The 11,848-nt window shown below is 36.2% G+C and overlaps 2 protein-coding genes and 1 long non-coding RNA gene across 3 annotated transcripts; all 3 read right to left on the bottom strand.

Moving 5' to 3' along the window:
- Nucleotides 1–439: 439 nt before the first annotated feature.
- Nucleotides 440–3,209, bottom strand: LOC147522524 (uncharacterized). Its single transcript, XR_015195358.1, has 2 exons — nucleotides 3,005–3,209; nucleotides 440–656 (listed from the first exon to the last, which is right to left on the bottom strand). It is a non-coding gene; the product is annotated as an uncharacterized LOC147522524 (long non-coding RNA).
- A 3,937-nt stretch (nucleotides 3,210–7,146) lies between these two features.
- Nucleotides 7,147–8,172, bottom strand: LOC147522523 (uncharacterized). The gene has a single exon (XM_086567952.1). It carries the CDS (start codon nucleotides 8,170–8,172, stop codon nucleotides 7,147–7,149), a length of 1,026 nt encoding a protein of 341 aa, XP_086424078.1.
- Nucleotides 8,173–8,618: 446 nt separating this feature from the next.
- LOC147522522 (uncharacterized) lies at nucleotides 8,619–10,672 on the bottom strand. The gene is made up of 5 exons (XM_086567946.1): nucleotides 10,627–10,672; nucleotides 10,011–10,533; nucleotides 9,728–9,838; nucleotides 9,506–9,617; nucleotides 8,619–9,023 (listed from the first exon to the last, which is right to left on the bottom strand). The coding sequence occupies exons 1-5, from the start codon at nucleotides 10,670–10,672 to the stop codon at nucleotides 8,619–8,621; spliced, it is 1,197 nt and encodes a 398-aa protein (XP_086424072.1).
- Between the last annotated feature and the right edge of the window lie 1,176 nt (nucleotides 10,673–11,848).

Here is an 11,848-nt window from a genome sequence, read left to right as displayed (position 1 = left end):
TAGTTAATCCTCTTAACTTCATCAAGTTGATTGGCTTTATATTATGATGATTAAATGTTAAGAAAACTAGTGTATACCTGTATTGAAACTTGATATTCAATCTGTCATTTTGCCGGATTCCGACGAGTTAGTGGTGGATGGTGCTATATGGGTTCTGATTAATGTATTGGGGTTTAATCTATTTGGTGATGATGGAGTTTTTAATCACTGTTTAAGGGTATTTTAATCACGCCAAGCATAAATAGTATTCTTGTGTATCCTGTTGTCACATCCCGATTTTCTAAACAATTAAAAAAAATGAATATTTGAAATATAAATATCTCAAACATCACTTGGTTCAATTGTCTAGAAACTCAGGCTATGACGGGGTGGATACTACACATGTCAAAACCCGAAAACCCACATTACAACTGGATCAACTTAACAACAATAGTCTCCAAATTCCTCAACTATCAATTTATTAAAAACTTTCTTCCATCCCAATACAAACATAAACAACTTTAAGAATAACAATTTCCAACATCGTATTCTCACGTCATATAAAAATGTAACCTACGTTATTACATCCTCCCAAAAGATCAGACCTAATAAACTAAACTCCCAGACTGCTCCAGGCACGAATCCCAATCACACGCCGCGGTTCCACTGCCTTCCACCTATGTTCCCAAGAACACACCCACGTTGCCAAAATAAAGCAAACATGGGTCAGCAAAATGGAATTTGCTGGTATGAGTAGACTAACCACATATAAACATTTCAAACTTTACTTATCCAACTAACACTTTAAATCTATCATAACCTAATCATTCTCAGCTTGAAAGACAAGTAGTTCCGTCATCTCAAACGGCATAGTTTCTTCCCAAGCAAAACTTCCATTTTTATTAACCTCCATTTTATTAACTCATTCTAGTAACTCCCTTTTAATATCTAAATAATTGAATTACACTTACCGATATCTGCCGCTGTATAAGGGTAGGACCGCGTCCCTGCACAAAATATTATTAAGTCCTACCCTCCTGCAAAAGAAAGTTAGAACTTGTATATATAACATATGTAAATATCCTATATGCATTCAAAAGTAAGCCCAACACACTTGCATCATCAAATAAATTTCTCTTATCACTTAATCAATTACTTTTCTTATGCACCCACCCTTTAGTACCTACTCCACGATTTGCACTCCACACATTTGCCAAATCACACATTCCTGTGTGCCTCTCTCCCACCGAATACCACAATATCATAGCCATCTTTGGGCTTTCATACACATATTTCACAGCCTCTTTGGGCACAAAAACTCAAGTCATTCATGGCACATTCAATGAATACCTTAGGTCATTCCCGCCACATTCAAGGAATACCTATCATATCACTAACGGGCCATTCATGGCACATTCAATGAATGCCCTGGGTCATTCCTGCCACATTCAAGGAATACCCAATCCTACATTCCCGTACACTCAAGGAATACAACTAACCCGCAAGGCGAATACCTTAGTTCCTCTTTAGGGCAGTCCAAACCATCTGGTCATTCATGGCACATTCAATGAATACCCGGGTCATTCATGGCACATTCAATGAATACCCTTATATAACACTAACGGGCCATTTATGGCACATTCAATAAATGCCCACCTAACATATGACATCATCAGTCATAAAACTCAGTTCCAAAACTTGAGGCGTGGAGAGTTCTAAAAGGGTGCGGTAAGTTTTGTTTACGCATTATTGTATTTTATTGAATAGATTATTTCAGAGAACGTAGGAATATCTTGATTCAATAAATTTTGGTTTACGCGTTATTAATTTCATGAATGTATAAGTGTCATAACGTTGTGTAGCGTAAAAGACTGAAAAATCACAAAGCAGTAAATACACGTACACAAGTATATTTATAAAAGTCTTAGCCTAAAATCAAACACGTTAATAGTCCTAGACTTATCCTATTAGACCGAATTGTAATTTTAGGAAAAAGTCAAATTTTCGGGTCAACTGGTCAAAGTCAACCCTGGTCAAAGTCAACAGTCAACTCTGGTCAAAGTCAACAGTCAACTCTGGTCAACCCGGCCTAAACTCCAAAAACCCAAAAGCCCAAATCCTAAGGCCCATAGTCTAACTTAAGCCCAAAAACTAAAAATCCAACAGTTAAAACATAAGCCCATCACGATTTGGCCCAAGCCCAAATCGTGAAACACTGTTCATCTCCTTCCCTCATTCAACTTCTACAGCCACCACCGACCACCACACAGCCACCACCGGCCACCCCTAATTAAAACAAACCCAGCGGTTTGGTTCAGGGAGAAAAACCCTAGCTATCCATATCAACAAATCATGATTCTGTTATACTGCCAAAATTCGACCGACGCCATTAAAGCTCTCTTTTCAAGCTTCAATTGTCAAATTTCCAACACCCAATCCACCACCAACAATCCCCCTCAACCCAACAACCTAACCTCACAACAAAATCTAAACAAAACGCATCCAAACAAAACCAACCCAAAAACAATCAGCGGGGCTAGGTTTGGTCACCATTGAAGCTCTTCCGGAGCTTCAACAGCACACCCAATCCTCATCCCAACAGCACCCTATTCATCCTCAACAATCCCTCTCAACCCAACAACAGTTTAACAGTTCCACACATATACAAAGACAACTTAAAAGAGTTCAGAAAACATGGATACAGGACCGACTTCAATGAAAACAAGAAAAGGGCGTTTTGGGTGGGTTCAAGGTTTTGACAACCTCCGAACCCACAACTCTCCATCCAGCCAATTCCTGAATACGTAAATCGTCCAATCTGTTCATAGCCAAGAAAAACTAACTAGCAAGATGTAGAAAAAAAAAAAATTATGTAGAATAACATGTTTATCAATTCGACAGAAAAACTACAATCGAAGAATATGCAGAACAAAAATACTGAGGGGAAACCTAGGTTTTTCCTCGTACCCATAAAACTGTAAATCTCAAGGTGAGGTGAAATAGAAATAAAAATATGACTACTCACCTTAACTAACAGCTCGACGAATTTTCCTAGCCCGAATCGTCGTGCTCCACCTCTCCAGCAAACCAGCTTCTTTCTCTGCCTCCATTTTTTTATATTTTATTATCTTCCAAACCCTATTCTCTAGAACAATGTGTTTATATACTTGGGTCCGAAACCCAAGCCCAACACCGACTCGGGCCCAAAACCAAGCCCACGTATCCCAAGTCCAATCCGACGAATTTTTAAAATAAACAATTAAATTAATTAATTAAATAGAAAAAATACGTATAAAAAAAACACGGGGTGTTATACCTGTAGTAACAGAGTCTGTTTTGCTCAATTATAATCCACGGATCACTTAATTTTTGAGTAATCATCATTCCATTGCAGTTGAAACTATTTTCGTCAACATCTATGCTATCCATGTGGTTTACCTACATTATTTGATCGAATTTTAGTCACAATTAATATAAAATTTGATTCCTATATAACAGAAAATATGAATATGATATTGAACTATCTTTTTCTTATTATTCAAATTAGGTTTTTAACCTTATTAGCTTGTAAAACATGCACTATTATTTCTATTGCTAAGAACAAATACAGCGAATAAATACCATGGTAGATTATGAAATTACCTCGTAGATGATCTTATCTCTTATTAATAATCTGCAAAAGAAAATAAAAATTGTGTAAGTTTTAAAAAAAATAAATCACTACGATACTTATGATAAGCCTGTATAAATGCATAACAATAGTAAATAGGAAAACAGAAAGCCTCACCCCTGATAAGCATCTGGCTATGTGGGTGTAAAGCTGTGATGCATCCCTGTATTGGGCGAAGTACTCAATGTCAAAGCAACCCATCGTCATCGTCATGTTGCCTCATGCATGTACTGAAGTACGCTATAGTGACACCACCCCATGTGCCCATGAAGCCTCCCATGGTGAACCCACAATATATGTGCCAAAACATCCTTTATTGAAGTTTTGTCCACTACCTCTAGTATTTTTACATCACTTTAAATAGTGAAGCCGTCGAACGTGGGCAAGCTTTAGGTGTATCCTCTAGTGTACCCAATCTTCTGACAATACTCATCCTATTGCATCTGACATTCATTTATGAAATTTTCATCCTTGCTTCTTAGTTCGCTAACCTTATCAACCTACAACATATGTTGTGTATGTTTAGGCTTATTAGAGAACCAATATAGATAGTTCTAAAAAGAGATGGCTAGTCTACCTATTCATAATTTCTAGAGATGCCTAGGACCAAGTTACATACTTCACATGTTGTGTTGTCTTCTGGAATAATCTAAAATCTTGGACCGGACTATGTTAGTTTAAGGGATCCCTAGAGTAATCATAGTGCAACACTGACTCTATTATCTAAGACACCTCCAATAGTTAAGCCGTTGAACGTGGGCAAAAGTTCCTATTTTAGGCCACCACCTACACCGACTGTGGCGACTAAGTCTCCTTTATTAGTAAAGCTACCTTAGAAGTATCTTAGTTTATTAGGTCTTAGCTTTCGTAGATATGGTAGTTAATAACTAAAAAGTTGTTGCATTAATCATTTTTCTGGTTTCAACTTTAAAATTTGCTCGTATGTTAGTTTGGGTTTTTAGGTTTCTAATTAGTGTACACGTTAATGTCTTATGTTTAATAGGGTAGTATTCCCTTATTGATATCCAATCATAGTGCAACACTGCCACTTTTCCACTCTTCCGGAGGTTATGGTCAATAGTCAGTATAGAGTAGTAGAAGACCTTAACTCTCCTTCATGCCCTGTGTAGAAGGAAATAATGATTTAATTAACAATTTTGTTGCAAGATCTTATTTTATCTGTTAACTTAAAGACTTTGTAACACTATTTTGTTGATCCAAGTTTGTAGTTTCGTAAACTAATGATTTGGTTGACTTGAAAACAGAGTATAATATAGGATATAAAGAGTTGTACAGCAAGTAGGGGTAATCTTATTTTGTTTCAAGTTCAATCATATGCATTTGAGGTTTCATAATTTTTAAGCATTTTTTTATTGCTCTAATTAAAAGTTACTGCTGATTTCAGTAGCAGGGACATTGTTTCGTGTCATAGAAAGCACTAAATATGTTAGCAGTGTTATAGAAAATCAAGTTCGGAGATTTTATATCAGCTCCCATCTAATCTGATGATATGAGCCTTAAGGAAGTTGAGCTACAGACTACATATTAAGGAAGTTAATCTGATGATGATGATGAAAGTGTAGCAGCTTATCAGGCAGCACGTATAAGGACAGTGGTTTACCAATTTGTCTCGTGTGTCAAGAGTATTCAGAGCCTGACAGAAAGGAGAGGCTGCATTAGGATATCTAGATATATTCCCTCCACTGCAGGAACTACCAAAAACTGATGTAGATAGGAGATATAATTCAAAGGATACCCCGAAGTTTGCCAAAAGGGACACAATTCATGCAAGGACTTCTTTGCATAAAGCTGGGGTAATTGAGTTTGTTAACACTGAAGGGGAGGCATTTAGGTTCATTTGAATTTTCCAATACTATCTTCATTCTAGTCCAATGTGGAATAGTCATATATGCAAACCATCAACTCATATCTCCATCAAGAGTTTATTTATTTGTTTATTTATATTTATTTAAGATAATATTTCCCATGTGAAACCACCCTCGTTTCAGGTACCTGAGAGTTTAGATAGGAATGCTCGAAGATACCATGAATGCTAAATCACATGATTAGGAATTGTATGTAAAGTGTGATAATCTATACTCTAGACACTACAAAAATACAAAGTGAGTTTAGGTCATCAACACTCTGTGGTCAAAATACTCGCTGCTCAAGATACTCTGGTATCAGTTTTATCATGTGACTTACTTAATTGGTGACATCGTGATACCTGGCGTTGATTTTTATTTGTTCAATTGGCAAGCTATCTTCAAGTATGTGTATCTTAGGCACAGTACATCAGCGGCGTCACACACACACACTCGCGACCGCATGTACAAACTCAGAATTGGGAGCATGGTTAACTTTCTCACTGGCGTCATGTTCTAGGCATGTGGCCTCTTATATGGACACTTAAGTTTCGTTTTCTTTCTTTCCTTATCGTCGTCATTATTGTCATCATAAGTGTTATTTATATTATTGTTGCATATGTTGTTTTATTACACTTTGGTTTCCCAACACTTTTTATATTATATTCTGTGACTGTACTTAAACAGGATAACAGTTTTAGTCGTATGCATCCAAGTGAACTTGCAGCTTCAGCCATGGGGCATAGCTTTGTGGGGTATATGGATTATCAGGGAAAAGGCTTGAGACCTCACTTCCCGGTTGAGCGAAAATGGGCTCTTGGACTTCAGGTTAATTTTTATGTTATATTTCTTATCCTTGCATGAAAAACATATATTGTTTCTTGGGTCTGTTTCGTCGATATTAACGGAGTAGGTGCGGAATTCTGAATTCTTTGCTAAGTGAAATCTACTTTACCACCGCTGTCATTGAAATATTGTAACGCAATAACACAAAGCACCAGATGATACTTGCAGATGTATTTCACTGGAGAAAAATCTGGACTTATTACTGATCCAAGTAATCATGTTGGTCACCTCAATTTATTTGCATGTCACTATATGTCTTATTATACATACTCTAACAAACTTAAGAGCACTGATAGAAATCAGGACATAGAAACAAAAAAATTGGGTGTTTGGAAGCATCAAGTGTTTAGAATCATCACATTCAGTTCCAAAATGGTCTTCTCACTACATTGTTTAATGAGTACACAATCCAAACATTAATGTACTTAATAAAGTTTGCATGTTAAAAAGAATTTCAAACATTAAGAAGAATAATTAAGAATAGATAAGATTCCATACAATAATTTTTAGAATAGTTTACTGTTCCCTACTGTCCCTAGTACTACATGGCTTATAAAAAGGGATTATTAGCAAAGCACTTAGGAGATAATCAATTACACTGAAGTAAGGAGGATTTGAATCTCGTGGTCGTTTTATGGCCATATCTTGTCTCTATTTGTTTTCCCTATATTCCATTGAAAGGAGATTTTCCTATTAAACAATGTAAAAAAAATAAAATCAGTGTCTAAAATATAAAAAATATAATAATCATTTGTTTTAATAAAATACCTTTGAGTGTAATAATCTTCAGATTGAATTGAAAACTTCTTTATAGACAATGTTCTGTGTATGTCCTTCAGGCTCATCCCCATTCCTTCTGATTAAAAACTTCAGTCCCTCTCGTGAGCTTATTCTTGAAACTGCAACATATAACTGGCCATGAGTGAAAACTGGCGTTGGCAAATATATTCCAACTTTTTCGAATGTTTGTCCCTGAATTTTGTTTATGGTCATAGCGAAACAAACTTTAACAGGGAATTGCTTCCTTCTGAATTCAAATGGCCATTTCGTATCGCTTGGGGACAAAACTGTTCTTGGAATAAAAACTAGATCTCCTACTCTGTTCCCTGTAATAATATCCGCATATATCACTTTGGAAGCCAATTTTGTGACAATCATCCTAGTCCCATTGCACAGTCCTCGACTCTGATTAATGTTTCTCATTAACATGATCGGAATACCAACTTTTAAATCCAGTTTGTGGTTCGGTATGCCTGAAAATTCTAGAGTGTTTAAGAATTTTGTCGGGTATAAAACATCTTGTTTAGCACTTTTACCTTGAATTGGACTTAGTGAGTCTGCACTTAAGTATCTCTTTAGTTCTGTTGGGAGTTCTGAAATTATTGTGGAGTTAATTTCATCAACTGTTTCTTTCCTTAGGGCTAGAATGCTTCTTTCTTTAAGATACTGAATATCTGTATATTTGTTGACCAAATCCGGATATATGCATGACACAATATCTTCTACTGGATTATCACTATCTGGAATAAGCAGGTCTTCGGGAATTTTGATCCAAGTTGATTCCACCTCGTCACTCATTCTAGAAGTAGGAAGATTTCCGTCTCCAAGGTCTAAAACCCATTTGCTAAACTCTTCAATAGACTTTGTTGTAGCTGATTCTATATTTCCATTCTTGATCGAGATGTTCTCGGTTAAGTGAAAGACTTTGCAGTTTTTCCATAATTTTGACTTGTTGATAGAAGCATCAACAACATTAGTTCTTGTGCCTCTTGGAATGACCGGTAATATATCGGTGCTCAAATCTCCTCCCATTAGGAATGTTTTACCACCAAATTCTTTGCCTTGTGATTTAAAAAGTCCTCCGATTAATGCGGTTTATTGCCTCAAATCCATAATGCGTGAGTCATTGGTGCTTCGTCCCACACTATTAGATCAGCCCGTTTGATAAGGTTGTGTAATAATGTCCCCTTGAGAGATGTCACAATTGGTGTTTTCATCGGTCGGAATAACAATTTTAAACCTAGAGTGAGCAGTCCTTCCACGGAAGTAGGGCTGCCAGACTATCCTGCATTTTACGAACTGCAAAAAACAATCTTTCCTTCGGACCGAAGTTTAGATATAATTGTTTTGAAAGATATGTTTTGCCAGTTCCTCCGCATCCGTACACGAAAAAAACACCTCCTGATTGAGATTGAACTGCATCATTAACAGAGTTGAATACCTCACGTTGATTAGCGTTCATTCCATTGTTAAGAATCTCATATTCTTTTCGCGAACTCATTGCAGTTGTAGTCTAATTCTTCAACAATCAATCTGTTATCTGTGGAGATCCTTGAAGACATATTAAATTTCGGGAAATCAGGAATGTTTGTGAGAGATAATCCTTTTTCAGCCATAATCTGTTCAATCTCACAGAGAGTCTCATTTCTAATCTGTTCTTCAGTGAGTTGGAGATTCTCATTATTGTTCTTCTTTCTATATCGAAACAAAATATCTTCTCCGAGGTGCTTTTGATGTTTCTCCCAAAGTTTTTCAGGATATGTCACCCCACAAAACAAAATCAATGTGACGAACAATTGTCTTAAAGATTTTGGAACTTGCCAATGACTTGCTTCCTCCATAGCGTCATCCCATTCGCTGTCGTCCTCAAGTAATCCATGTGCCTTGATATAAAAATGAAAAATTAGAATAATAATGTAACAATATGAATTGCATTTTAATAGTAAACCATTTTTTTGTTTCAATATCTTTTTCTGATGAAATTTTTTTACATCTAAATGAATTCTCGATAAGGAGGATACATATATATATTACTTCACAACCAACCATGTACTTTGACTATGTAGGTGTACATTACCAAGTAACGTGTAAACTCTCCCCTTATCTTAATTTCAGTAATACATTCAGCAGAGTCCTTGATTTTCAGCATATATTTCAGTAAGGGCCATCAGACCAGAAATGATGTAGAATTGAAGCGACTTGAGAAAACCCACTAAAAGACAGTTGCGAGGATTGGGGCATCAGCAGGGAAGATGTAAACAGCTCTGGTTTAGCTGACTATTCAGGGCAGTTTGAACTTCTAAATATTTTAGGCAAGAAAACAATATAAAAAAAAAGTTAATATGGAATATGTAATAAAATATACTTGACATGCTGCTCTGAAAGTTGGATAAACTTTTCCATTAACAGTTTTAATATCTTCATAAGACAAAGGACCTTTGACGATATTCAAAGAACACCGAGATAAAATCTCTCTCCTGAAGTAGGATGTGCGTAGTAGACACGTCCAATTTTCTTCCCATTTTTTCTTGGCTTCCACTTCCTTTCCTTCTTATCCCATACGAATTTAATAGGAAAATTGACATACGTAAGACCCCTAGCTAATTCTGGATACTCAACATTTGCTTTAAACCACTCTGTGAACTTGGTTTTTGATGAAGATTTCCTATTTACTACATCTCTTGCATCATCTCTCTCACTATAATAAACCAAATGCTCACCATCAAGATGGAATGGTAATCTTTCAACGCCTGGTCTTCTGTACAGAATATCAAATTTCAATAGTCTCCAAACCGCTTCAGAAGCAGATAAGAATCGGTAGTCTAAGAAATTTGCAACTTCGTCAACGTCCTTTACTATTTGATGAGTACTATCTTTTATGCAGAACCATGTTTTCAACAATAATTGCAGTAGCCCTGTCCCTTCCCTTGTTAATGTATTTGAAAAGGTATTTGATTGATCTTCCCTTGTTGCAGTGTTCCACATTAATATGAGCTTGGTACTTAACTATCAAATCAACATTGTGTGGAACAACCCATCTGTTATCAACTTCTATATTCTTTTCCATTCCCTTTCGATTGTTATTTCGCCTCCTATAAACTGTGAAGTCATTGTCGTCAATAGTTGTTTCTTCACTAAACGGTCTTGGATAGAACTTAGTACACTTTTTCTCATTCATGCAAGGGGAATCTAAGTTTTCTATTCCACATGGCCCATGTATCATGAATTCTAGCACTGAATCATAGGCAATTTTGTCTCCAATTGGGTCAGGTAACTCTGCTGATATGAGCTTGTTGATTAGTGAAGGAGTAGTAGGCTTCGAAGCGTTGTCCAGAAAAAGTAAAATGTGAGCGTGTGGTAAACCTCTCTTTTGGAATTCAATAGTGTATAATGCTGCAAAACATTAACAAAACCTGTATTTATTAATATTTTCATAAAATATTATGAATTTTTAAATTATTTAAAACAGTATAGTATATAGGTTACCTGCCCAAGCCTTCCTAAATTTCTTGCGCTTTTGTAAATCAGTCATCAGTTCGTGCAATTACATCTCAAAACTCTTGCAACACAATCGAGAAAGTCTTACGGTTTATAACCGGGGAGCTATCATGTCAATACATCTCTGGATTTTTGGCCATTTAGGGTTACATGTAAAAGTAATGAAGAGATCTGGGGAACCTGTGTGCCTGCATATTGCAATGACATCTTGATAGTTCGTACCATGTAATGCAGACCACCTCGTGAAAGATGAAGGAAGAACTAACCGTTTGCCTACTGATGCCGGGCCTCGTGTCACCAAAGAACAACCGTGATCATCTACTAATTCTTGATACAATTCTGCCCGAATCGTTTGTTGATTATTTCGAACCCAATCCATTCTATTTTGTTCAACAGCTGTATAAGCATCTACACAAAGTTGTTGTCTCAATTTTTTCCCACGAACTATAGTCTGGCCTTCATTGCGTAAATTGTAATCTAAAAGCATAGTATTCTCTCATGCTAATATTTTTTCTTTTTCCAACTATTACATTGTTTCTATATGGAATGTCAAGTCTATATCCATCTTCAGCATGGGGGAACAAAAGTGGATACTTGATAAAACATAAAATGAATAGTTTACCTACGAAATGAACAATGAAACTCAAAACGTAAGTAAACTAAAACTATTTACGTGTCTATTTTATCAAAGTTTCAACTCTCGAATCTATCGAAATAGAGTGGAGTAACAAATTCGTTCCACTCCTAGTGCTCTAGCATGGATTGTTTTCTAATCTAATTAGTCGGTCTTAAGTCAATGAGAGCTTTACGAAGGTGATATACTACGATACTTACTAAAAAGAGTCTACGTTAAATTTAACTATGAATATTATGGAAATACGATTGTTTGAATCTAGGTAAAGAAATTAGAGGGGAATTGAATCCACCTCGAATCCAACTTAACAACCTAGCGTAGAATGTTGTATCTCAATTCTCACGTTCTTATGGCGAGAATTTCGAGTTCTAATCCCTAGCGTTCGTGGTATTTCTACCGAATACTAACTAGCATGTGAGGTCGTCCACCCATTCTCATGGCGAAACACGACCTTCTAGAGTGAAATAGATTCTACAACCAATTCTATACTAACCACTAAGTTTTCATCAAAGCTTCATCAACCCCTCTAATGGAGGTTTTAGCCTTGAGTCATCAAACTAACATTTCCCATTGAAT

The sequence above is a fragment of the Coptis chinensis genome, chromosome 1 (genome assembly GCF_015680905.1).
Source record: "Coptis chinensis isolate HL-2020 chromosome 1, ASM1568090v1, whole genome shotgun sequence".
Lineage (NCBI taxonomy): Eukaryota > Viridiplantae > Streptophyta > Magnoliopsida > Ranunculales > Ranunculaceae > Coptis > Coptis chinensis.
The sequence above is the reverse complement of the archived record's forward strand: the minus strand, read 5'-3'. Positions and strand labels throughout refer to the sequence as shown.

Bases quoted from the DNA above. Each gene is read 5' to 3' on its own strand.
- LOC147522523 (XM_086567952.1), bottom strand. From the start codon at position 8,172: ATGGGAGGAGATTTGAGCACCGATATATTACCGGTCATTCCAAGAGGC.
- LOC147522522 (XM_086567946.1), bottom strand. From the start codon at position 10,672: ATGACTGATTTACAAAAGCGCAAGAAATTTAGGAAGGCTTGGGCAG. The intron at 9,618-9,727 runs GTATGTCAATTT...ATCCTACTTCAG, and splicing joins GAATTAGCTAGGGGTCTTAC to GAGAGAGATTTTATCTCGGT. The intron at 9,024-9,505 runs GTATATTTTATT...TTTTATATCAAG, and splicing joins CTTTCAGAGCAGCATGTCAA to GCACATGGATTACTTGAGGA.